The 27,596-nt window shown below is 40.1% G+C and overlaps 2 protein-coding genes across 5 annotated transcripts in view; one reads left to right on the top strand and one right to left on the bottom strand.

Moving 5' to 3' along the window:
• The window catches only part of RAD50 (RAD50 double strand break repair protein), a 244,454-nt gene that overhangs the window by 105,620 nt on the left and 111,238 nt on the right, over positions 1-27,596 (bottom strand). Inside the window, exons 1-2 of one of the 4 annotated variants that reach the window (XM_036846297.1) lie at positions 4,963-5,411; positions 2,847-2,930 (exon numbers count right to left, since the gene is read on the bottom strand). The exons of 1 other annotated variant lie outside the window; for it this stretch is intronic. In XM_036846297.1, the coding sequence (XP_036702192.1) occupies positions 2,847-2,930; positions 4,963-5,091 (213 nt within the window). In that variant the 5' untranslated portion in view covers positions 5,092-5,411. Of the gene's footprint in view, positions 1-2,846; positions 2,931-4,962; positions 5,412-27,596 lie in introns of those variants that run through there. 2 more of the 4 variants (XM_036846301.1, XM_036846299.1) reach the window with 2 other exon arrangements.
• Positions 13,261-15,502, top strand: IL5 (interleukin 5). Its single transcript, XM_036846303.1, is given in 5 exon segments — positions 13,261-13,365; positions 13,367-13,403; positions 13,608-13,642; positions 15,145-15,273; positions 15,381-15,502. Coding segments are annotated over 5 exon segments (405 nt in total). The 3' UTR covers positions 15,480-15,502.

Below are 27,596 nucleotides of genomic sequence, written 5' to 3'. Positions count from 1 at the left end.
ACTCCTGCTTAGGCCACTGGTTACAATAGTTCTTTTATTGGTCTTTGGCCCCTGCCTTTTTAATCTACTTGTTAAGTTTGTCTCTTCCAGATTACAATAGTTTCACACCAAGACAACGGTGATGCAGAGATTCTGGCCATTCCTCGGAACAGATCCTGCTGGAATAACAACAGAAGTCACCCTGGGCCCCTTAATGAGACGGCGAGAGCTCCGTGACCCCAACTAGGTAGGGTCTATGAGCCACATGCCAGCCTGAAGAAGCTACGGAAGACAGACCTTTGCCCTACACCCTCCCAATAAAGATTTCTTGGGGCTCATGTCTCACAGGGGGGATTTGAGGCAGGAGATAGATGGGCCCCAGGCTGAGCAGCTGGAGTTTGTCCCCTGTGGACAGATACTCCAAGATGAATAGCAAGGAGCAAGGAGGAGCTGAGCTCTGCCCAGATAAAAGATAAAGAGACCACATGTTCCTCATTCTCAAGGTCAAGGAGACCTTCCCGACTACAGTTGCGCAAAAAGGCTCCTGGGGGCCAAAAAGGGAGGGGGCGCCACCCCATAGTAGGTGATGTCAACCTACCCATAGGCCTCTTCGCTAGAATCCATCTTGGCTAAGAGACACGTGTGCACACAGGGGAGGACCCTGAGTTAAACCAAATACAGGCTCAGAGCCAGACAAAGCAAAATGACTGGCCAGAGGAAACCCAGAAGAAATGTCCCATATAAGTGACTGAAACTACCATGAGGGTGCAACTCTCTGAGCCCGCCCGTGTGAGTCTATTCACATGTACTCTTTTTCCTAATAAACACTTTACTTGTTTCACTACTTTCCATGTCTTTGTGGAAATTCATTTCTACAAAGCCAGCGGACCAGGGCCTTGTCACTGCCCACTGGCCCTGGTGGTCTAGTGGCTAGTATTTGGCACTTTCACTGCCACAACCTGACTTCAATCCCTGGCCAGGGAACCGAAATCCTCTTCAAGCCACTGCAGGCCAAGGCCACCTGAGATTACTTTCATAATCACAGAGTTATCTTTAGTCACATAAATGTGGAAACAACTTAAAAGACTATCAACAGTGGGTCAGTTAAATAAATTAGAGAATATAAACTCAATGAAATACTATTTAGTAATTAAAAATAATGAAACAAAGGTGTATATATATTTTAACATATCCACAGTATATCACTAAATAAATATTTGATGTGTACTGATACAATGGTAAAATAAAATTCTATTTGTATTAAAATACTTACATGAGCGTATTTACATACACACACACAGATATGTTTTTATAAACACAGAAAAAAGCCTGGAGGAAATACACAACAAACTCTTGGCAGGCGGGGTAATGAGCGAGGCACATGACCCCACTATATACATGAACAAGAAAAACCTATTCAGGGAGAGGGATAAATTAGGAGTTTGGGATTAACAGATACATACTACTATATATAAAATAGATAAACAACAGGGATTTACTATATAACAGAGGGAACAATATTCAATATCTTGTAATAACCTATAATGGAATAATCTTTAAAAAATATATATGTATATAACTGAATCACTTTGCTGTATACCTGAAACTAACACAATATTGTAAATCAACTATACTTCAGTAAAAAAAAAAAAAAAAAGAAAGAAAAACCTACAGGCCAAAATGTGTATAGAAAAGTCTACGTCCTATACACACACACACTAAGAGTTTAAACACCATAATTCACAGGACTTCCCTGGTGGCGCAGTGGTTAAGAATCTGCCTGCCAATGCAGGGGACACGGGTTCGAGCCTTGGTCCGAGAAGATCCCACATGCCACGGAGCAACTAAGCCCAGGCACCACAACTACTGAGCCTGTGCTCTAGAGCCCACGTGCCACAACTACTGAAGCCTGCGCACCTAGAGCCCATGCTGCACAACAAGAGAAGCCACCGCAGTGAGAAGCCGGCACATCGCAACGAACAGTAGCCCCCACTCGCTGCAACTAGAGAAAGTCCATGTGCAGCAACGAAGACCCAACACAGCCAAAAATAAATAAATAAATAAATTTATTTAAAAAAAATAAATACCATTCAAAGATTCATACACCAAGACTTTCACCATGGTACACGTTAATGTTTTAGTTTTAGAAAAACTAAAAGCAATCTAAATGTAAGAAAATGATGCAATTATTAAAAATGTTCATAAAAGGTTACATGTTTTACGTAGGAAATACTTCAGACACACAAAAAAGTAGAAAGATTAAAAGCACCCATGTATCAAACACCCAGATTAAGAATTTAATACAGTTTTTTAATAACATGGGACTTTATTATAATGTTAGGTGGAAAAACACCTCAGAATATAAAATTAGAGTATGACTTCAGCTATATAAGACTGTATGTAAAGGAGAAGAAATACATGAAAATGTCAACAATGGCTATCACTGGGTGCTAAGACTGTATGTATGTGGGTGACTTTCATATCTCTTCATACTTTTCCATTGCCAAATTTTCTACAATGAGCTATCATCACTTCCATAATTATAAAAATTTTATTTTAGGGACTTCCCTGGTGGTCCAGTGGTAGAGAATCTGCCTTTCAATGCAGAGGACCCAGGTTCAATCCCTGGTCGGGGAACTAAAATCCCACATGCCGTGGGGCAGCAAAGCCCAGGCACCTCAACTAGAGAGCCTGCATGCCGCAAACTACAGAGCCCACGCGCCACAACTAGAGAGAAAACCCGCATGCCACAACTACAGAGAAGCCCGCGCACCGCAACTAAGACCTGACGCAGCCAAAAATTTAAAAAAACAAAAAAAAATTTTTGTTTTTACTTTAAAAGTACAAAGTTTTACTAGCACCATTACCTTGGGATCATGAACGAATGTATTTCCTTTGGTTCCAGGAGGAAAATCTCCAGTACAAATATATTTTAGACATTCAATGATGGTCTAAAGAAATAGAAAATTATATTATTTAGTTATTAGAGAACTGCAGAATTTAATCATAAAATGTTAACTCATTATAAAATATTATTACCATAGAGACTATAAAAGATATAATCAGATAAAATTTGACATTATAAAACCTGTCATATAAATATGATTAAGTGTTAAAGAATAATTGCTGTAAGTTCATAGAAAAGCTACATACTTAACGAGGTATACTGAAATAATCTGAGGGAAAATTTCTCTATTTCTAATTAAAACCCTTTAAACTAAGTCAAGTTTTTAATAACAATGGCTAAAGTAAAACATGGTCACCATAGTTGATAACACTATATTGTATAAATGAAATTTAATGAGAGTGGAACTTAAATGTTCTCACCAAAAAAAGATAAATACATGTTAATTAACTAGATAGGGGGAATCCTTTTACAATATACATGTGTGTCAAATCACCATGATGTATACTTTAAATAGCCTACAATTTATATGTCATTATACTCCAATAAAGCTAAAATTTTTTTAAAAGTCGAAACTAAACAAATGGCTAATATCTACAAAGACCTTACTATGTGCCAGGTATTGTACTAACCACTTTTACATACATTAAGCTTTTAATTCTCACATTAATCCTAGGCTGTAGAAACTATTTTTTTTAATAAATTTATTTTTTTATTTATTCATTTACTTATTTTTGGCTGTGTTGGGTCTTTGCTGCGCACAGGCGGGGTGAGTGGGGGCTACCCTTCGGAGCCGTGCGCGGGCTTCTCATTGCAGTGGCTTCTCTTGTTGTGGAGCACCGGCTCTAGGCGCGCGGGCTTCAGTAGCTGTGGCTTGCGCGGGCTCCACAGCGCAGGCTCAGTAGTTGTGGCGCACAGGCTTAGATGCTCCACAGCATGTGGGATCCTCCCAGACCAGGGCTCAAACCCGTGTCCCCTGCACTGGCAAGCAGATTCTTAACCACTGCGCCACCAGGGAAGTCCCACGTAGAAACTATTTTTTAACCTCCATTTTACAGAGGAGAAAACTAAGGCATGGAGCATTTAGGTCACTTTTGCCCAGTCACACAGCTAATAAATGGTGAAGGAAAAAATTTGTATTAAAGAAGCTAGGGCTCATAAACACTAAACATACTAGTCTCTCTACCAGTAGAGCACTTAATACAATGCTAGGTACATAAAAAGCATTCAATAAATAATATTTCTACATAAACAAATAAAAGTAGACAAGAGTCTGGCATTCAACTCTCAACACTAAACCTTATGTCTTTTTCTATGATTTTCACTTCATTTACTCCTCTCCCTGTTACAATGATATCACCTTGCTTTTTCTCAAAGCACCCTTTCAGATCAGAGAGCCTCTTGGCTGTACTTTTTTCATAATTGCATACCATTCCAGGTCCAACTCAAATTTCTAAATATTTCCAGTACTGGAGCACAGTATATATAAGCTGCGCTCCGATCTTTTATTTTGACTAGGTAAGAGCATCCTAACAACAAAATACTGTCTCAATTTAACCAAGCCCCAACGCATGTTTCATTTTAAAATGTCATTTACTTATCATTTATTATCTTAGTCGGGATAGACAGTCTTCTTAAAGTCACATATTTATCATGCTTTATAACTTTTAAAGAAATCCTGTACGGGGACGACTACCAGGAAGTGAATGCTATGCCACGTAAGGAACGATAAAACATCAATGTAGACAAAAAGGCTTCCTGTGGGACTGTGAGCTCGCTGAACCCGGACGGAGGTAACTCCCGGTCTCTTAGGATTCTGGTGGAAACCTTGTCCACCGGACATGACTGAACACAGGAGTCTGGTCGGTTCCTGAGGTCGCAGTGGCCTGAAGGCCACACCAAGCCACGCCCCTGGGCCGGGAAGTCAGCCGGAGACTCAGGTACACCCTGGGGCCCCAGGAGCTGAGTCATATGGACTCCTCTCATCCTAATCAAGAGTTCCGAACTCTGCAGGTATTTTACTCCAGATTTCTAACACGTGGCGACCTGTAAACTGAAGGCGGCTACTTAGGACTTACCGTTTTCCCCGCCCCATTGGGTCCAACCAAAATTGTGAGGGGACTGAAGAATGTGATAATTTGTTTATCTTTATCCTCTATTCCAAAACTCCGCACTCCCAGAATGCTCATCTTTTCGATCCGGGACATGTTTGCAAATGTTTCTTTTCTCAACAGCAGGGGTCTAGAGCCCAGGGCACACCAAGGTTTAGCAGTGAGGCCCGAGCAGAGCAAGAGCGGGTCGTAAGGACTCGCGCGTCCCAGGGTCGGGAGGCTCCAGGTGAGAGCGAAGGCTCGGGCTGGAACCGTTCCTCCCACACCGGCTTTCTTCCCTCCTGGAGGGCGAGAGTGGGGGTGGGGGCCAGCCCGGGGCTCCCCGCGGGAGACGCAGAACACAAGCCCGAGGACCCCGCGACCGTGGTCACTCACAGACTCCCGCCTCCGCGGCGCCGCGGGTCACGTGGGACGCTACGGCCTGCGCGCTTTTACGCCACAGGCCCGGGGCACGCCGGGAAGTCAGAGGCCCGTTGTGCGCGCGCAGCTCTAGGTTCCGGGAACCTTACCGCGCAAGAAAGTTGAGTGCAACGTCGTCTAGAAAACGGATTCCGGCTCCTTGCTGGCGGCGGGGGCGGGGCGGGACAGCACTGAGAGGCACTAACTCTAAGGGACGACTTGTGTTGGACAGCGATTCTCAAAGTGTGATCTCGGGATTCCTGGAGCGGAGGGGGGTGCGGTGTTCGCTCCCGTCAAAACTTTCTCAAACAATACTAAAACGTTATTTGCCTTTGCGCTCTCAGTCGCTCCCTAATGTACTGAGTTTTCTAGTAATTACGTGACGTGCGGGACACCATCGCAATGATGGCTAATGGAATGTGTGCTTGTATATTCTTGTGCTTTTTTAAAAATTTCAAATTTAGTTTCTAATTGAGTAAATATTAGTAGTTATAACTCACGTAAAAGCCCTTTGGGATCCTCAGAGAGGGGTTTAATACCAAAAGTTTGTGAACTGCCGTTGTAGACCAAAAGCCAAAAAGCTATTATAAGACTATAAAATGTTATGAAAATATGTGAAGGAAATCCACTGCTGTAAGTACCACCCCAAGATACGAATAGACACCTTTAAGAGATTCTGTTATGCAAGATGAATAATAAGAGATCTGTACACCATCGTGCCTATATTTAACAATAATGTATTGTATACTTAAAAATTTGCCAAGATGGTAGACGTTGTGTTAACTGTTCTTATCACAAAAAATAAATTAATAAATAATTAAATAGAAAATAAACGTAAGGAAGGTGAGAAGAAACTTTTGGAGGTGACGGATATACCAGTGGCATTGAATGTATGTCTCCTGCTTAATATGAAGTAGCCAAAATTACCTCTTATGCAGCTGGATTAAAAAAAAAATTTAACTTGAATCTTTAGCACCTTTAGATTAAGCTTCCAGTTTACAGGAAGTATTAAGCTAATAATATCACAAGGATAGAAAAGGCAAATCTGGAAGGTGGAATGTGCTACAAAACACTGGCCCAGACTTTCAGATTACTGTTATAGAACAAGAACTTTTGTAGATTCTAAAAGGATGGTTGAGAATTAAAAGAGATTTGAGTTTCGTGTTACCAAGATGCAGCACATGATCCTGGATTAGATCCTGCTTAGGACATAGAGATGTGAAGGGAATTTCGGGTATATGTGGGGAAATTTGAATGTAGACTGGAGATTAAATGCTAAAAAAGAACCCGTTGTTTTCATTATATTAGATGTGATGATATTTTGCTATATGAAAAAGATCCTTTTTTTGAGATGAATATAGAAGTGTTAATGATAGAGTGTCACGCTTTCTATAATTTACTTTAAAATACTTGAGAAAAAGTAAGTTGAAGGAAAAAAATGGACATTACAAGGTGCCAGATTCCATTACAAAAATTTTCAACTTTGTAACAGTAGGAAACTATAAAACTAAGATAACAACTCTAGGAGGGGCAGGTGGAAAGATTTGCAATAAAAATGATTAATCTTTAAAATAAAAAGAACTAAAAAGGCGAATCAGTCAAGTTCCCAGTTCTCAGTAAACTACTACTGAAAAATGTTTAGTTTCACTTATATCATAATTAATGAAATGGAAAATAAAATACCATGAGATACTATCTTATACCTATTAGTGAATCTCTTTATCCTAATAATACTTTCTGACATAAATTGTCTTTTTCTGATATTTATATCGGTACATCAGCTTTCTTTTGATTAGTATTTGTCTAGTATGTCTTTCTATCCCTTGATTTTTAAACCTCTTAATGTCATTTTGCATGAAGTGAACCGTTATTCCTGATAAATTTGGATGTATTTCTCCTATCTTTTTTTGTGCCTTTTCCCTCTTTCTCTCCTTTCCAGGTTTCTGGATTGAGTTTTCATTATTCTCTTGTTTTATTCTACTGGTTTTGAAGTTGCACATTCTATTTTGATTCTTTTAGTCATTATTCTTGAATTTTTCACATGCCTATTTTGAAATCTGAAGTTAATACCTTTAGTATCCTTTTAAACAGTACAAGAACCATAAAATGCACTGAATCTGATCACTCCTTGCATCTTAGTCTTCCACATTATCATTGTTTAGTATTTTTGTTCCATGTTGTCTTGAAATCCTCTGAGTTATTTTTTAAAATCAGCATTATTTATGTTTACCAACATATTTATCAAGCTTTTTTACTACTACTGCTTCTTGTATCACACCATCCTTTGTGGTTCATTTCACTCATTACATTAGCAGAACTATTAAACCCTAGTGCTAAAGAATCTTGAGGGAAAGAAATCTATCCCACAGTGCTGATATCAGGATTAAACAAAGTTATTTTTGTGAAGGTGCTTTATAAATGGTAAAACACTGTAAAAATATGAGATTTATTTTTTGTGCATTGAATATTTTTCGAGGGTTAATCTGGTAAAATGTAACAAAGCTATTAAAATGATCACACAAGTTCCTCAGCATAAGGAAATATTTTTTAAATTATACAGAGAGCTTTTTAGTAGCGTTGTTGGTAATTGTGGAATACTAGCAACATCCCAAATGGTGAAGTAAACTGTGGTACATCAATTTCATCTGATAGCAGGTAACCATTAAAATAATAAATAGCTACATGAAAGAGAAGTATTAATAACAAAAAAGATAAACAAAATTGCACACATTCATTGATTACAACTCTGTAAAGCTGTCTTAGTAAAGATTGGAAGAGGTCAACAAAAACCTAATACAGTAGTTGCTATGTCGAGGGGAAGAAGTTTTGTGTTTATTTTCATATGATGTTATTTATCAATTAAAAAATTATTTAAAAGATATACTTGGAGATTGAAAGGATGGAGGTTAGAATAAGGTCAAGAAAAAGAAAGAGATGCTATCATTTTACATTTAGTCACTGCAAAAAAAATTGTGGCATCATGCCCTGTTAATTGATTAGAATCAGTTCATAGAAAAGTCATTTGACCTTAATGACTACACAGTTAGTAAAAAAACACAGTTATCAGTTTTTAAAAACATGTTGCCAATTTGGAAGCCACTAATAGAGACAAAGGTTTTAGGGCAAAAGGATGAATGTTGCCTACTAATACAACTTTTCAACACCAAAGTCCTTTTTCTAAACTATACAATTACTAGTAATTCTTAAAAATTCTCAATACTGTTTGCTAATTTCTTTCTATTCTCCTAAAATAATGTGGGTTTTTAAAATACCATGGTAGTTCACATTGGTTTGTTCTCTATAGATGAGCCGACAGCTTTGCTCTGTCTTTTTTCCAGGAGTCCTGCCAAAGTTGTTTCTATTATCAGGCTCCTGGCCCCAGGGAATAGACTCCTTCAGTTTCCACAGTATTCACATTAATGTGTTCAACTAATACAACCAAGTTCCTGCTTATTCATTCAGTTATTTATTCAATAAACATTAATTGAGTGTGTATAATAGGCTGGTCATTGAGGATAAAGAGATCAATTAAATAAAACCCTTATTCTCAAGGAGCTCACAGTCTAGTGAAGTAAAAAGGTCCCAAGTGCATGACACTTATGGGCTACAAAGTCTTTTTACATAATAATATAAACAATCATTAACTTTTTCTCAATTTGCAAGGTTACTTTTAATAAACTTTTATTTCATTTAGCTTTAGATTTGCAGAAACGTTGAAAGAATATTATAGAGATTTCCTGTGTACCCTGTACTCAGTTTCCTCTGTTGTTCATATCACTATGGTACATTTGTCACAACTGGGTAACCAACATTGGCACATTACTAGACTCCACAGTTTTTAGGGGGTTTTCTTAGTTTTTACCTACTTAGTTTTAGGGGGTTTTCTGTCTGGGATGTCATCCAGCATACCGCATTGCATTTAGTCATCATGTCATCTTAGATTCCTCTGGGCTGTGACAGTTTCTTATACTTTACTTGTTTTTGATGACCTTGACAGTTTTAAAGAGTACTTTTCAGGTATTTTGTCCTTCAATTTGGATATGTGTAATATGTTTTCTCATGGTTAGACAGAGGTTATAAGTTTTGGGGAGGAAGACCGCAGAGATAAAATGCCATTCTCATTACATCATGTTAAGGGGACATGCTACTAACATGAGTTATCACTGTTGATGTGGACCTTAATCACCTGGCTGAGGTTTGTCAGGTTTCTCCATTGCAAAGTTACTCCTCTCATAATCCCCCTTCCAGACTGCACACTTTAAAATGAATTGTATTCCACACTTACCTTAAGTGTATCCCACACTTAAAGAGAATTATGCTTCATTTCCTTGAGGCTAGAATATCTACAAAAATTACTTGGAATTCTTCATAGGAGATTAAAATTATTAACTTTTGTTTGCAGGTTAACATTAATAAACCTCTTTCAAATACATTATTTTATGGTCCCTGCTCAGAGAGTTTGCAATCAGGTTGGGGAGATCAGACTAATAGAGGAATAGTTATTGACTTATGAAAACATTATAAGAAATGTAATTTTGTACACTCATGTTCATAATGGCATTATTCACAATAGCCAAAAGATGGAAGCAACCCAAATGTCCATTGATAAATGAACGGATAAACAAAATGTGGTATATGCATACAATGGAAGATTATTCCACCTTAAAAGGGAAGGGGAGTTCCCCGGTGGCCTAGTGGTTAGGATTCCGGGCTTTCACTGCCGTGGCCCAGGTTCAATCCCTGGTCGGGGAATTGAGATCCCCCATAAGCCTTGTGGTGAGGCCAAAAAAAAAAAAAAGGAAGGAAATTCTGCCACATGCTACAAGATGGATGAACGTTGAGGACACTATCCTACGTGAAATAAGCCAGTCAGTAAATGACAAATACTATATGATTCTACTTATCTGAGTTACCTAGAATAGTCAAATTCATAGAGATAGAAAGTAGAAGCATGGTTGCCAGGGGCTGGGAGGGAGGGGGAAAACGGAGAGTTGTTGTTTAATGGGTACAGAGTTTCAGCTTTGCAAGATAAAAAGCATTCTGGAGATGGATTGTACAACATTATGAACATGCTCAACACGACTGAACTGTATACTTAAAAATGGCTAAGATGTTATGTTTTATGTTACATGTATTTTACCACAATTAAAACATTTTTGAAGATACATAATTTTGAATAGGAGGATTTTAAAATAACTTGCCCTCCAATAGGGACCCACAGTTATACTGTAGATCAGAGACTGCACAATAGCACCCTGTATGGTTCTTAAAACTGTGAATTGCCAACATTTAAAAATCAGGAGATTATACATAATAATCAGGATTTCTGGCTTCTTTGAAAAATTGGATGATTTGGCAACATAAGTCCAAGGGTGTCACATGGCAACAGTCAGCTGAAGCTGAGCAGTACTTGCCACCTGGAGACAGGTCACTCTGCTGCAGTTTTCTGCAGCCCCACCATCTGTGCTGTTGTCACACCTTGCCCATCTCACTCATTTTCATAGCCAGCATGACTCCCTAAAAATAGTGAGTGGTTGGTGAATTTTCTCCTGCTTAGTGAACACTAGTACAGTGGTATCTCAATCCTCCACCACCTAGATTCCCTGTGCAACCCTATAACAGAGAGAAGTTTAAAACTCAGAACTTCGTGTACTTAAGGTACTAAAATAACAAGTCACTTGGCAGTTCCTCTGAAACCTTCATCTAAGCCCACACTTCCTCAGTGTAGCCCAAAGGATCTGAGGAGAACCAGAACAAACTCTCTCTATGAAATCTTCTGGGGAGAGAAGGCTCTGCCAGAACTCAGCTTTGGTTTTGAAAGCACCATTTTAAGAGCATCTTGATCCAGTCTATTGTGATTCCTACCTCACTCCTGCAGCAAGCCACGGTCACTCCTGCAGTCTCAAGGAAAAGGTCTTTCAAGTGTTCAAACCAGGCATGTCTAACCAAGAGTCCAAAACTTTAGCACAAACAAAACCAGACATGGTACAGGAAGGCTGCCACTGAAGTCCCATACTACTTTTATCCCACCTGTGCAGAGCTGTGACTACTCCCATGTAAAAGGCTTGACGGGACTTCCCTGATGGTCCAATGGTAAAGAATCTGTCTTACAATGCAGGGGATGCGAGTTCAATCCCTGGTCAGGGAACTAAGATCCCACATGCCACGGGGCAACTAAGCCCGCGCGACACAACTACTGAGCCCACGTGCCTCAACTAGAGCCCGTGCACCGTAACTACAGAGCCCACGTGCCCTGAAGCCTGTGTGCCACAACTAGAGAAGAGAAAACCTACACGCCACAACTAGAGAGAAGTCCGCGCTGCAAGGAAAGATCCCGCATGCCTCAACAAAGATCCCGCATGCCGCAACTAAGACCCAACGCAGCCTAAGGTAAATAAATAATAAGTAAATCTTTAAAAAATAAAATAAAAGGCTTGTCCACCTCCTAGATGCCTCTACTTCACATACAGAACTACATTCAGCTTTGGAAAAGGATTCTAGGTAACAATTCATATTTGGTACAATCTGTGCTAGATACTCAAGGTAGTCCTAAAGCCAGGCTTCCAGGCCACCAACAAAGAACCACTTTGGGATGCTCACTGAAACTCTCCATTATAAGCAATGGCTTACACCTCCATTATGTGTGCTAAGGCCAGGGAAGAAGGAAGTGTGTGGTCTAGAAGGGGGCCTCATTTGCTCCCTTCTGGGGTTATAGGTCAGAGCCTAAGGTACACAAAGGCTGATTCCCCTGATTACACCTATTCATACATGGCCCACCCAGGGTGTGAAAGGACACTCCTACCCTTGTGGGACATGAAGGAGAGGGCATGCCCATATGTTATGTGGCTGTGATGGATGTTTTTTGGTTGCCTTCCTAGCATCTAGGTCCCTCTTACTACTACCTAGGACCCCAAATTTCTCAGGTATGAAGTTTGGGTGGGATGAAGCCCATCTCCAGCTCCAGGGAGAACCAATTAGTATATCTCATACCCCTGGCCACAGTTCAAGGGTGAATATGGGATCAAGGATGAACAAGGGTAAATTCTTGGACTTTTAATTGAGCAATCAGAAAAACACAATTTGCTTTCTCCTGAGGTGCATGAACAGGGTACATATAGATTCAGGAGGTTGGACATCATCTTGGGTCCACAGTGACCCAAGAATGGGTAACTGCCTGAGAATGAAGACAATGGTCACTGAGGTAAGCAACATAAAGGAGCCTCCACCCTGGATCATTTGGTTATATGAGCTTAGAAATCCCCCATCTGCCTTCAACCAGTTTGGGTTAGGTTTTTGATCACTGGCAACAGAAAGGATCCTAATTGAGACCCCAGTGAACACAACTTGACCCAGCTAAGTTTTGATGGTCTCTGCTCTAATCACCATCTTCAATCACCAGTATTTTCAATTCCTTTTAAGACAGATCAACCTGGCTACAACTGCATTAGAGTTTACTTGACGTGAAAAGAAATTCTCAATATTTATGTATTTTAGCATAAAATTCTATTTAGTGGCTTACATTATACTTCCTTTTACACAAATCTTTTAAAAGGAAATTCAATCTTCTGATTTTAAGAAATGCAAAGGTGGGGCAATGATGTATCCACCTAAGGATTTTCTTTTGTAATAGAAAATGTTTTTAAAGGTGAAAAATAGGGATTTTTATTATTATTAAAAGATAAAAGTAAAATTATTTTTTAAGGTACAGGCATTGGAAACAGTTTCACTATATGCCATTATTAAGCATTCTCTATCTGATTGTTAGAAATTATTCATTTCCTCAAAGAGAGAGAATAAATTGGTTGGGGATGAAATCTTGTACTACGCACTTTCTTTGCCAAGGCAAACACTCAACATTTCAGAGCCATGAGAATGCTTCTGCATTTGAGTTTGCTGGCTCTTGGAGCTGCCTACGTTTGTGTCATTGCTGTAGAAAGTCCCATGAATAGACTGGTGGCAGAGACCTTGGCAACTGCTCTCCACTCATCGAACTCTGCTGATAGGCGACGGGGGTAATTTTCTTTTTGATTCCTACAGTCTTAAAATATATAGGTAATCATTTGTGGTGGCTAATTTTTAAAGATCTGTCATTAATCATGAAATTATGAGAGTGTTAGTACTATATAATTGATAACCATATTACTAGCAAGCATTTTACTAAAAGTTATGAGTGCTAGAGTGCTTTAAACATGAATGTATTTTCTTTCCTTTTCAGAACTTGATGATTCCTACTCCCGAACATACAAATGTAAGTTAAATCAAGATTTGATAAATGATTGAGTGAATAAGTAAATTTCATATTTTAAGCTATAAAGCATTAGTCATCACTGGGATGATTTAATTTTCTCCATTTTGTTTTTGTGTGTGTGGATGCAAATGTATGTACTTATAAATATTAGGAATAACTTTACAAGTAGAATTCATTAAACAAGTGGATCAGGCCCTTTGGTGATGTCAGTTCTCCATCTCAAAGAGCCTCATGTAAGGCATTCTTTTTTTTTTTTTTTTAGGTATTTAATGTCTTTTTCTTTGCTACATGCTTTTTAAAATTTATTTTTTAAATTGAAGTATAGGTGATTTACAATGTTGTGTTAGTTTCAGGTATACAGCAAAGGGATTCAGTTATATATATATATATATATATATATATATATATATATATATATGTTCTTTTATATAAATATTATTTTTCAGATTCTTTTCCCATATAGATTATTACAAAATATTGAGTAGAGTTCCCTGTGCTATACAGTAGGTCCTTGTTGTTTATCTAGTTTATATATAGTAGTGTGTATATGCTACTCTCAAGTTCCTAATTTATCCCCCCCCCACCTTTCCCCTTTGGTAACCATAAGTTTGTTTTCTATGTCTGTGAGTCTGTTTCTGCTTTGGAAATTAGTTCCTTTGTATCATTTTTTAAGATTCCACATATAAGTGATATCATATGGTATTTGTCTTTCTCTTTCTGACTTCCCTTAGTATGATAATTCTAGGTCCATCCATGTTGCTGCAAATGGCATTATTTCATTCTTTTTTATGGCTGAGTAGTATTCCATTGTATATATGTACCACATCTTCTTTATCCATTCATTTGTCGATGGACATTTTGGTTACTTCCATGTCTTGGCTATTGTAAATAGTGCTTCTTTCCAGAAGAATTCCATACTGGGTGAGAGGGGCCTCCTAGTCTCCATTCAACTCTATCTATGACTTTCCTCTCACTCTCATGTCTTTCTGAAAGTTTAGCAAGTTAGGTTTATATTTTTAGAATCATGGTCAGTAGACATTAAAATATACAATGAATGCTCTATATTAATATATGTGTCATTTCCACATATTTAAATTATTATGACCATATAATGGAATTGTATACATTTGGAGTATGTCATGGTTGTATTAAAATGTAAAATATATGATTTCATTAGGCTAAATAGAATAAAATTACCAGCTAGAACTACAAAAGGAAACTCATGGGAGCTCAATCAGTATGTAGATGCATTATACTTCCTAAACATTTTAATTTCCGTTAAGGAGTTAATTTATATCATTTGTAAAACTCCTCAGTAGTCATATAAACTTTATCTACTTTTGGAAATTATATCTCAGTGTGAAGTGGTTTGCCACTTGGAAAAGGAACAAGTAAAATATTCTTTGGAGAAGAGAACTCATGTAAACAACACAACTAACTTCTGGAACTAAATTTTATACCTTGTTTTGATTATTTATAGTTTTTAAATCTTCCTCATTTAGCACCAACTATGCATTAAAGAAGTCTTTCAGGGAATAGACACATTGAAGAATCAAACTGCACAAGAGGATGCCGTGGAAAAACTATTCCAAAACTTGTTTTTAATAAAAGAATACATAGACCTCCAAAGAGTAAGTTAAAAACATTTAGTGGAAACTTAAGTATATTTGTCGGGCTCTGCCTATGTTTACAAGAATTGACAGTTTCCTACAATACTTACAGTCTACTCTTTTCACAGAAGAAGTGTGGAGGAGAAAGATGGAGAGTTAAACAATTCCTAGACTACCTGCAAGCTTTTCTTAGTGTGATAAACACCGAGTGGACAACGGAAAGTTGAGACCAACCTGTCTCACTGTAGCGAAAGATTCTGGAGGAGGAGAAGGATGTTTTACTGCAACAAGGATGAGGGCCAACCAAGGGTGGGGTCTTAATATTCAGTGTAATGAAACTTCAGAGGCAAAATAAATATTTCAGGCATACTGCTACCTCACACAGGCAGAAAGCATAAAAACAAAATATTTGAGCTGTATTTCAGATATCAGAATCATTGAAGTATTTTCCATCAGTTTGCTCTAAGCAAAACAGATATATACTTTTATCTGTCTTATTTAACATAACATTCTGTAAAATGTCTGTTAACTTAATATTATTTATGAAACAATTGAGAACTTGGAAAATTAATATTTATTTCACCTTAGGCTATGTTCCAATAAAACAAAAATAGACAACTCTGGTTCAACTTGTTGCTGGCCTTTGTCTGACTTCTGAAGTGAGCACAGTCTGTGTGAGAACATGCCAAGTTTGGAGGGCATTCCCATCTTCCAGGTGGCAGAAGTCACACGTTGCTAGGCATGCCATGGGTGGATGAGATCTAGCAGGACTTAGTGGGGAAGGGGGTAGCAGGGACATGGGCAGGGGCTGGAGCCTGGTTTCCTCTCCATGGTATACCCAGAGCCTAGGTTGGTGCAGGTAAAATGGGAGGTGATGAATGAATGAGTGAATGAATGAATGATTATAAGGACCTTCCAGAAATGGCCAGAGAATTAAAATGAGTTTCATGGCTTCCCCTGGGGAGGAGGGCAGTGTAGGAATCTGTATCTAGGTCTCTTCCCAGCCTATAAGAAGAATGTGGCAGGCCAATCCCACTGCCAGTTTGGGGAAGAAACGTTCCTTGTGGAGCCCAGAGCACTGTGACCTGGGGGTTCTTCACCTCACCTGATATTGTGGCATAACAGTGGTCAGAGAAGCACTGGTAGGCAGTTATATTGGGGAGGCTGGGTTCTAGAGGTGCCCACCATCTGTATTCCCAGGGGCAGAGCAGCATTAGGCAGAACAACACTCCAATCTGCCTGTTTATGACTATCAGTACCATAATCGGAAGATCCTCCACTTGAGGAAATTTCTTAAGGATTCAGAAAATATGTTCTTTAAGATATATTTTAAAACTGAGACCTGGAGGGGAGAGGCCCAGTAACAATATTCAGCTATGCCATTAATTCCTTCCTTTGCTTACTGATCACAGGCCCTATACTGCATGCTGGGAGGCAGCTGTGGGCATGTGCTACAGGGCCTTACAGATGGTGCCATTACCCTGGGCATTATCTGCATAGATTGCATGTGTTGCGCTTCACTACTTGTGTGAAGCAACTGCTCCTACTGTTTCTGGATGTGGGAGAGGGGCCAGGGCAGTCAGAAACAGATTCCCAGGTGGGAGAATGCAAGTCCTTTTGTGCAAGAAGACATATTTCCCTTCCAGCACAAACACAGACATGGTAGTCAGCACTCTGCTGTGGCTTAGGCTCCCAACTTGTGCACCCACCAAGCCCCAAGAGCTGGGGCTGAGATGATGAAGAGGTGTCAGCACAGCACTACGCTGACTGTTCTCGAAACTGACAGGAAACAGGAAACTCAATTTGAGAAGAGACTGAATGTCAATTTAATTCAATTCAGCAAATATTTATTGAGCTCCCATATGTTCCAGGACTGTTCTAGGGACTAGGATTCATCAGTGAATAAAAAAGACAAAATTCCCTGTCCTTGTAAACTTATATTCTCCCTCAGAAAAGGTCATTTTCTAGCCAAGATATGGAAGCAACTTAAGTGTCCATCAACAGATGAATGGATAAAGAAGATGTGGTGTATATATTGATATATATATACAATGGAATACTACTCAGCCATAAAAAAGAATGAAATTTTGCCATTTGTAACATGGATGGACCTGGAGGGTATTAGGCTTAGTGAAATAAGTCAGACAGACAAAGACAAATACTGTATGTTATCACTTATATGTGGAATCTAAAAAATTAAACAAACAAGTGAATATAACAAAAAAGAAACAGACTCACAGATATAGAGAACAAACAGTAGGGAGGGGAAGGGGGCCAATATGGGGGTAGGGGATTAAGAGGCACAAACTACTATGTATAAAATAAATAAGCTACAAGGATATATTGTACAGCACAGGGAAAACAGTCAATATTTTATAATTACTATAAATGGAGTACAATCTATTATACTCCATAATAGAATTTTGAAAAATTTGGAATCACTACATTGTACACCTGAAATTAATATTGTAAATCAACTATACCTCCATTAAAATAAAAATAAAATTAATTTGGTAGGAAAAAAAAGTCATTTTCCCACTTCTTTATCAAGGTCCAATATAGTTATCATGGATTTAAGGCTGGAATATCCTAAAGTCCCACTAATGAACTCTTACCAATCTACCATCTCAGAGAAGCCGAACGCAAACAGGGCTGTATGAAACTAACCAAAATGGGACTTCTTAGACCTACCAACGATTTTTAAGGCAGAAACAATGATTCTCCAGCTGATCTACTTTCCCCGTAAAAGTAATGCCAACCAGATGGTCCCTGGACAGAAAGAGTGGGATTCTTACAAGTTATATCAACTGCTCCCTCACCTAGCCTGACTACTGTGGGGCTCCAGAACCTAGGGCATCAGAGGAGAGGGATTTGGCAGGCTCCAGGTTACAGGAAAACTTTCATGAGTCTTGCTTTTCCTCTCAAAGCTTATCCCAATAAAAGAGCATCTATTTGCGCTCTGTCTTAGTGATGTCGCTGTTACTGCCCAGTGGGAGGAGCCAGAGTGAAATATTAGGCTGGGTTTTGGAGGGCCACAGAGGAATCTTTCCGGAGAACACCTCAACACAATGCATCTAAAACCGAAGTCCCTCTTTGGAATCCATCCTCATCCCCTCAAACCTGCTGCTGCTGCTGCTCCTCCTTGTCCTTCTTTCTCCTCTTCCTTTGAGGTTCCCTATTTGGCTAATATAACCATGACTACCTTCCCATCACCTTTCCGGAAGACTCCCTGACTTTTACCCTCTGTGCCCTTCCATCCACCATTCAGCCTCTGAAATGTCTCTCCAATTCCCCCTCTCCATCCCTGCTGCCTCAGTTGAGGCCCTTGCCTCTCACCTAGACTCAAGCCATCACCAGCTCCCTACTTTAGGATCTCCCCATGACTGTCAAGTCAGGGCTTTTGATAAAATACACTCACAGCCATATGTCACTTCTGGGCATAAAAACCTCTGGCTCTCAGGTCCATCTCCTTCACAGGTCATACCTTTGTCCCCTCCAAGCCCTGCCATTCAGAAATACAGGCATCTCCCACAGAGCAACTAAGCCTGTGTGCCACAACTACTGAGCCTGCACTCTAGAGCCCGCAAGCCACAATTACTGAAGCCCGCGAGCCACAACTACTGAAGCCCGCGTGCCTAGAGCCTGTGCTCCGCAACAAGAGAAGTCACTGCAATGAGAAGCCTGCGCACTGCAACGAAGAGTAGCCCCTGCTCGCCGCAACTAGAGAAAGCCTGCGCGCAGCAACGAAGACCCAACGTAGCCAAAAATAATAAATAAATAAAATAAATAAATAAATAAATAAATCACTAAACACTGCTGGCAAGAAAATGCTAACCAGGAGCCTCATTCCCATTATTTAAATGGGAAAATTTTTCATGCATTACATCTCAATCCAAAATCCTCAACCAATTTTCCAAGCATAAAACACAAAACACAGTAAAATGCCTGTGTATGAGCAACAAGCTAACATGTTAGGTTGTAAAATATTTTAAAATTTATATTTCTGTATTTGTTTATTTAATAAATTGTGGTAAAATAAGGATGTAAAATATTTAAAACTGTACTTCCTGATCACTAAACCATTAATATGGCCTCTTTATCCATATAACATGCTACATGTCCCTTTAGTTGACATTCAGAGCCTTTCCAATTGTCTTCTGTGAACTTTGATATGCTACCAATATATTTGGAATAAACCTAAAGGCTTTCTCTGTTGAGCTCCCTCCCTCATCACTTTGTTTAAAAATGCATTGCCGGTCTTCCCCGGTGGCGCAGTGGTTGAGAATCTGCCTGCCAATGCAGGGGACACGGGTTCAAGCCCTGGTCTGGGAAGATCCCACATGCCGCGGAGCAACTAGGCCCATGAGCCACAATTACTGAGCCTGCGTGTCTGGAGCCTGTGCTCCGCAACAAGAGAGGCCACGATAGTGAGAGGCCCGCGCACCGCGATGAAGAGTGGCCCCCACTTGCTGCAACTGGAGAAAGCCCTTGCACAGAAACGAAGACCCAACACAGCCATAAATAAATAAATTAAAAAAAAAATGCATTGAGTTTGGGGGACATATATCTAATATTTTCCCTATGTAAGTATTGGTAGAAAAGGATTGCATTGAAAGGCATATATGTTCTTTTTTTTTCTATTGGTTCTTTATTACAGATCTTTTTTTTAAAAATATTTATTTATTTATTTATTTATTTATTTTTGGCTGTGTTGGGTCTTAGTTGCGGCACGTGGGATCTTTCCTTGTGTTGCGTGGGCTTCTCTCTAGTTTTGGCATGTGAGCTCCAGAGCATGTGGACTCTGTAGCTGCGGCTCGCAGCCTCTCTAGTTGTGGTGTGTGGGCTCAGTAGTTGCCCTGTGGCACGGGGGATCTTAGTTCCCCGACCAGGGATCAAACCTGAGTCCCCTGCATTGGAAGACAGATTCTTAACCACTGGACCGCCAGGGAAGTCCTGAAAGGCCTATATGTTCTATGAAGAAATGTTCTACGTGGAAAACTGGGGAGAAGTTCTGTAGGGTATGCTAGCTCTTATTCTTCCCAGAATACCCGGGAGTTTTTACACCTCTGTGCCTTTGCCCACACTGTCTCAGTACATCTGTCTTTTCCCACGTGGGGAACATGCAATTGCCCTTTGAATGTTTTCATCCATCCCTCTAACTTGGCTCTTACAGTCTGGCTCCAATACTACCTCCTCTTTGATTCTCTCCCTGGCTATTACTCCCAGCAGTATTAGGTGTCCTGCATTACTTTGGACATTCCTCTATCAGAGCTCTTGTTTTTATATTGTAGTATTTTCAGATCCACCTTATACAACTCTGAATATGTATCAGTCAGAATCATCTAGATGATGCTATAGTAATAAATCACCTCTGAATCCCAGCAGAAGGACACAACAAAAGTCTCTTTCTTAATCACACTATGGGTGTGCCCTGCAGAGCAGCTGTCCTCCACGTGTTGGCTCAGTGTTCCAGGATGCTTCCATCCTATGGTACTGCCATGTCAGCAATTGCTGTTGCCATTCCCTTGGAGAATCACACCTCAGTTCTTAAAAACTTCCACTTGGGCTTCCCTGGTGGCGCAGTGGTTGAGAGTCTGCCTGCCAGTGCAGGGGACGCGGGTTCGAGCCCTGGTCCGGGAGGATCCCACATGCCGCGGAGCAGCTGGGCCCGTGAGCCACAACTGCTGAGCCTGCGCGTCTGGAGCCTGTGCTCCGCAACGGGAGAGGCCGCGATAGTGAGGGGCCCGCGCACCGCGATGAAGAGTGGCACCCGCTTGCCGCAACTGGAGAAAGCCCTCGCACAGAAACGAAGACCCAACACAGCCATAAATAAATAAATAAATTAATTAATTTAAAAAAAAAAACAAAAAAAACTTCCACTTAAATCACATTGGTTAGATCAAGTCACAGTGCCATGAATAACTTCGAGGGGCGGGGGGAAATACAATTCTCTCATGTGCTCAGAAAGAGAGGAGAGTCAGACATATTAAAGAGTAACACTAATATCTAACACAATAGACCCTCAACAGATGTTCGCAATGTTCCAATGTTTTGTCAAGGGGGGGAACCAAACTACCGTCTACTGACCGTTTACTGTGGTTAGGACTTTCTTAGACATTTTATATCACTATCTCAATTAATTCTCATCAAAAGCCAATGTGAGATAAAATTATTCTTTTTTTATGATATGGAATCAAAGGTTCAGAGAGGTTAAATTATTGGCCAAGGTCACACAGCTAATAAGTGATACAGCTGGGATTCAAACCCTGGTATGTCTCATTCCAAACCCCCCATAATTTTTTTTTCCCTCCCTTAATTTCTGAGGAAGTCATATTCTCTTGACCTTAAGAAATCAGTGAAGTAGAAAAGATGGCTGACCAACTTATTTACCCCTTTAAAAGCCCTGTCTCTAAGTTCAGTCACATTCTGAGGTACCAGGCGTTAGGGCTTCAACATACAAATTTTGGAGAATACAATTCAGTCCATAATACACATTAAAAAGAAACATTTTCCTCTAGCATCTGGGATGATACAGAGGCTTACCTCCACGAGGAGCAGACAGATCCCATGTTCCCTCCATTTTAGGAATCCACAGAATTTTGAAACAGCAGGCTGTACATCTGAAAAACAAAGTGCTGACACACGTGTGGAAAAACCAACTCGGGAGGCCCCAGGGTTTTTCTGATGTAGTGCATCATGGACATTCCCACAAAGTAGCTTCTGTGAGGGCCTCTCAGGCAGGTCAGGTGAACCTCATGGCACCCTGGTATGTGCCCAGCCCCAGAGCCAGAAGCTGTACTCCCCTGTGGGCCCAAGTCCTGGTGAATATTTCTCACTGAGAAAGTTCCCTATTATAGGTGACCCCAAACAAATCCAAGGCAAATGCCAGATGGCTTTCCCATCCTTCTACTCTGCAATCCATTCTCAGTGCTGCTTATGAAACAGAGCTGAGCAGCCGTTCCTCTGGATCCCCAGCACCCGTAGGAAGAGCTGTAGGAGATACTGAGGATAAAATGAGAACATCTCACGTGCAACTACTCAGAGTTCCAGAAAGAGCAAAGAGAATGGGGAAGAGGAAATATATGAGGAGACAATGGCTGAGAGTTTTCCACTGTTGATGAAAACACCAATCCATGGCTTCAGGACATCTAGTGAATCAAGCAGGATAAATTAAAAGAAACCAATACCTAGATACATATAGTAAAAGCCTAAAACACCAAAGGGGGAAAAAAAACTTAAGAGCAGCCAGAGAGAAAAGATAGATTGCCTACAAAGGATATATAATTAGAGTGAGAGCTAATTTCTCAACAGCAAAAAATTAAAGCCCAGAAACAGCACAATGTTACATTCGAAATCCTAGAAAAAACTGTTAACCTCGAATTCTATGATCAGTGAAAATTTCCTTCAAAAATAAGGATGAACTAAAAACATTTTTTAAAAATTGAGTTTATTTTTTAGGGCAGTTTTAGGTTCATAGCAAAATTGAACAGAAAGTACAGATTTCCCATATACTCTCTGACCCTACACATGCACAGCCTCCGCCACTATCCACATTTCCCACCAGAGTGGTACAGTTGTTATGATCTATGAACCTATACCGCTTATCATTATCACCCGAAGTTTACATTAGGGTTCACTCTTGGTGTTGTATGTTTTATGAGTTTTGGCAATTGTAATAATAACATGCATCTGCCATTATAGTGTCATACAGAATACTTTCACTGCCCTAAAAATCTCCTGGCTCCACCTTTTCATCCCTCCCTCCCTCCTAAGCCCTGGAAATCACTAATATTGTTACTGTTTCCATAGTTTTACATTTTCCAAATGTCATATGGTTGGAATCATACAGTATGTACCCTTTCCAGATTGGCTTCTTTCACTTAGTAATATGCATTTAAGGTTCCTCCGTGTCTTTTCATAGTTTGATAGTTCATTTCTTTTTAGTGCTGAATAATATTCCATTATCTGGATGTACCACAATTATTTATCCCTTCATCTAGTGAAAAACATCTTGGTTGTTTCTAAGTTTTGGCAATTATAAATAAAGCTGCTGTAAATATTTGTGTGCAGGTTTTTGTGTGGATATACATTTTCAACTCATTTATCTAAATACCAAGGAGCATGATTGTTGGACTGTATTAGTTTTTATTAGAAAATGCCAAACTGTCTTCCAAAGTGGCTGTACTGGGGGCAGGGGGAATTGGATGAAGGTAATCAAAAGGTACAAACTTCGAGTTATTAGATAAATAAGTACTAGGGGTGTAATGTATAACATGATAAATATAATTAACACTGCTGTACATTATGTATGAAAGTTGTTAAGAGAGTAGACCCTAAGAGTTCTCATGCCAAGGGAAAAATTTTTTTCCTATTTCTTTAATTTTGTATCTATGTGAGATGATGGATTTCACTAAACTTATTGTGATAATCATTTCATGATGTATGGAAGTCAAACCATTATGCCGTACACCTTAAACTTATACAGTGCTGTATGTCAATTACACTCAATAAAACTGGAAGAAAAACAAAACCAAAAACAAAGTCACTGTATCATTTTGCATTCTCACCAGCAATGAATGAGAGTTCCTGTTGCTCTACATCCTTCTAGCACTTGGTGTTTTGGAGTTTGGCCATTCTAAGAGATGTGTAGTGGTATCTTGTTATTTTAATTTGCAATTCCATAATGACAGAGGATGTTGAGCATTTTTCATATGCTTATTTGCCATCTGTACCTCTTCTTTGGTGAGGTGTTATTCATGTCTTTTGCCCATTTTAAAATAGGCTAAAAACATTTTAAGAGGAATAAAAACCGGGATAAACCAATAAACTCTCACTAAAAGAACTTTGATAGATTGCACCTCTGGAAGGAGAAAAATCATCTCAGAAGGAAGGTCTGAAATGCAAGAGGGAATTACCCAGTTACTATTTTATACAGGATGATATTATTTTCTTCCAGAAATGATTTATTTCACTTTAGCATAAGGACAGGCCATCTTAATTTAGTCTGAGATGGGTGATAGAAAGCTGGGCTTTGGTTTTAACAGACTGGTTTATTTTAAGTTAGTTATTATTCTGAGAGTATAAATCTTCAGGGGTCCCAACTGAAAACCTGGCAGTATTTACAGGAACCCCACCTACCTGGTGGGCACTGAACTTCCATTTTTGTTCCTCTTTACCCATGAGACCGCCTAAAACTCTGCTTTATCCACAGTCCAGTCCCTCAGCCACAGCTTTTCTGTCAGCTTCTCTGTGGCTCAGCTCCTCAACCTCTAGACCAATGCTTACTGGTCAGTAAATGCCTCAAGGCAAAAGCTATGCCATGTCAGGCTCACTTCTAAGTTTCCTTCTCTCTAGGACCTCAGTATCTTAAGTCTTCACTGCCTTGTTAGCTCTCTGATTTTTAAAATAGATTTTTAAATCTATTTAAAAACAGCTTTCTTAATTGTTCTTAGCCAGAGGGCTAGTTTGTGCAAGCTGGTCTAAGTCTGAGGGACGACTGGACATTGAATAGCATGTTGATTGATTATCCACCTTTCTTGCCTCTAGGAACAACTTAAGGTAACAGCCATCACTATAAATCCCTAAGCGTCAAAGATCAAGGCACCTGGTTGCCACTATAGCCTTGCTGCCAATTGTAGTAATTATGCCCACCTTTTCTCTGATGATTAAGTGCCCCCAACCTGGCCACTGCCATTCTAGGGATCCCATCATGCCCATTGATATTAGGGAGTCAGTGGAAGCATCCCCCACCTTCAACCCAGCTTACAGAGATCATCCACTACCAAGCTATGCAATGATGCCTGTTTCTCCTCACTAGTGCATCCTTTGCTGTGTTAGTGAAGGAGTGTTCTCTGTGCCCTCTAGGGAACGTAGTCAGAGCTTCAACACCACAGAAAGGAAGTTCTGGCACCTCCCTTTCATATTCTGTACGCCATCACCAGGGTCAGGTTTCAAAGAGCCATTCCAGCAAACTGTCAAGATTAGCTCTAGGTGTTCTTGCCAAAACATTAAATCCTGAGTCAGTGAGTAGCCCCCATGTCAATGAATTCAAACCTACTCAACTCTTATGTTCTTCTAGACAAATAGCCTCAGGACCACTATGCTCTGGATTCTGACAGTACATATTAGTGAGTTCCTGCAGGCCTTTCACTTCCTTGCCAAGACTGTATGTCAGTTTTAAAGCTATTGCCTCTCAGCTTCAAACCTACTTTCTATACTCTGCTGGAACTGGGGTGCTGCAAACCAATTTCTCCTTTGCCAGCTGTTTCTCTGTTAGAATCTGTCAATAGCAGAAGCTAGACTAGGAGGCTGGAGGAAGAAGGGACTTGCTCCTTTCTGTTTGCTTCCTATTCCTTATTTTTGTTTCCTACTCCTGCCTTTAATATTCTTATTCCTAACCCTAAGGTTAACCCTGGCAGCAACAGTTTGTTCAAGTAGCAGCAACTGATTACAGTTTGCAGTTTTTCCCATAGTCATAGAACCAACCTCAGCACAACCTCATTTCCCTCTGGGACCGCAGCATCAGCCAATCAGCACCCCCTCAGAGGTCTGGATCCCATTCCCATAAACCCATTTCCTGAGCTCAGAAATACTACCACCAGTGGGGCAGTGCCCCCTTCTCAGAGGTCTGAGTTTCAGGCCCTCCAAGGTACTAGGTTTTAATATTGTTAACCCTTTCCCTTTGATCCCCAGCCATACAGGTGGTAACTGCTTCCCACAGTTGCTAGCTTCATCAAATACCTTATTGTTCCCTTTTTATTTTATTTATTTATTTATTTATTTTTGTCTGTGCTGGGTCTTCGCTGCTGTGCGTGGGCTTTCTCTAGTTGCAGCAAGCAGGGGCTACTCTTCGTTGTGGTGCGCGGGCTTCTCATTGTGGTGGCTCCTCTTGTTGCGGAGCATGGGCTCTAGGCGCACGGGCTTCAGTAGTTGCAGCACGCAGGCTCAGTAGTTGTGGCACATGGGCTTAGTTGCTCTGCAGCATGTGGGATCTTCCTGGAACAGGGCTCGAACCCGTGTCCCCTGCATTGGCAGGTGGATTCTTAACCACTGCGCCACCAGGGAAGCCCTCCCTGTTCCCTTTTTTTAAAAATGTTTTTTTTATTGTGGTAAAAGTCACATAATATAAAACATACTATTTTAACCATATTTAACTGTACGGTTCAGTGGCACTAAGTACATTCACATTGTTGTGCAACTCTCACCATCAATCCATCTCCCAAATTTTTCACCTTCCTAAACTGAAACTCTGTCCCCTTTAAACACTAACTCTCCATTCCCCCTCCCCCCTCCCCTCCCCTGGTATCTACCAACGTACTTTCTGACTCTATGAATTTGACTATTCTAGGTACCTCATATAAGTGGAATCAAACAGTATTTGTCTGCACTTATTAATGTGTATTGGAATGCATTTTTAAGGTTAACTTAATATATGTCCTGCAAACAGACTGTACCTTCTCTTTTTTTGTCCCTGTGCTATACAGTAGTCACTCACCAGCCAACTACTTCATACACAGTAGTGTACATATGTCAATCCCAATGTCCCAATCCATTCCACCCCCTACCCCCTTGGTGTCCATACATTTGTTCTGGACTTCTGTGTCTCTATTTCTGCTTTGCACATAGGTTCATCTGTACCATTTTTCTAAATTCCACATATATGCGTTAATATACGATATTTGTTTTTCTCTTTCTGACTTACTTCACTCTGTATGACAGTCTCAAGGTCCATCCACGTCTCTGCAAATGGCACAATTTTGTTCCTTTTTATGGCTGAGTAATATTCCATTGTATATATGTACCACTTCTTCTTTATCCATTCCTCTGTTGCTGGACATTTAGGTTGCTTCCATGTCCTGGCTATTGTAAATAGTGCTGCAATAGTTTTTTAAGGAACCTCCATACTGTTCTCCATAGTGGCTGTATCAATTTACATTCCCACCAATGGTGTGAGAGGGTTCCCTTTTCTCCACACCCTCTCCAGCATTTATTGTTTGTAGATTTTTTGATGATGGCCATTCTGACCAGTGTGAGGTGGTACCTCATTGTAGTTTTTTTCTTTCAATAAATTTATTTATTTATTTATTGGCTGCGTTGGGTCTTTGTCGCTGCACGCCAGCTTTCTCTAGTTGTGGTGAGCGGGGGCTACTCTTCGTTGCAATGCACAGGCTTCTCATTGTGGTGGCTTCTCTAGGCACATGGGCTTCAGTAGTTGTGGCACACGGGCTCAGTAGTTGTGGCTCGCGGGCTTAGTTGCTCTGCATTATGTGGGATCTTCCTGGACCAGGGCTCGAAACCGTGTCCCCTGCATTGGCAGGTGGATTCTTAACCACTGCGCCACCAGG

This window comes from Balaenoptera musculus, chromosome 3, assembly GCF_009873245.2.
Source record: "Balaenoptera musculus isolate JJ_BM4_2016_0621 chromosome 3, mBalMus1.pri.v3, whole genome shotgun sequence".
Classification (NCBI taxonomy): Eukaryota; Metazoa; Chordata; class Mammalia; order Artiodactyla; family Balaenopteridae; genus Balaenoptera; species Balaenoptera musculus.
Note: the sequence above shows the minus strand (reverse complement) of the source record. Positions and strands in the feature narration are given on the sequence as shown.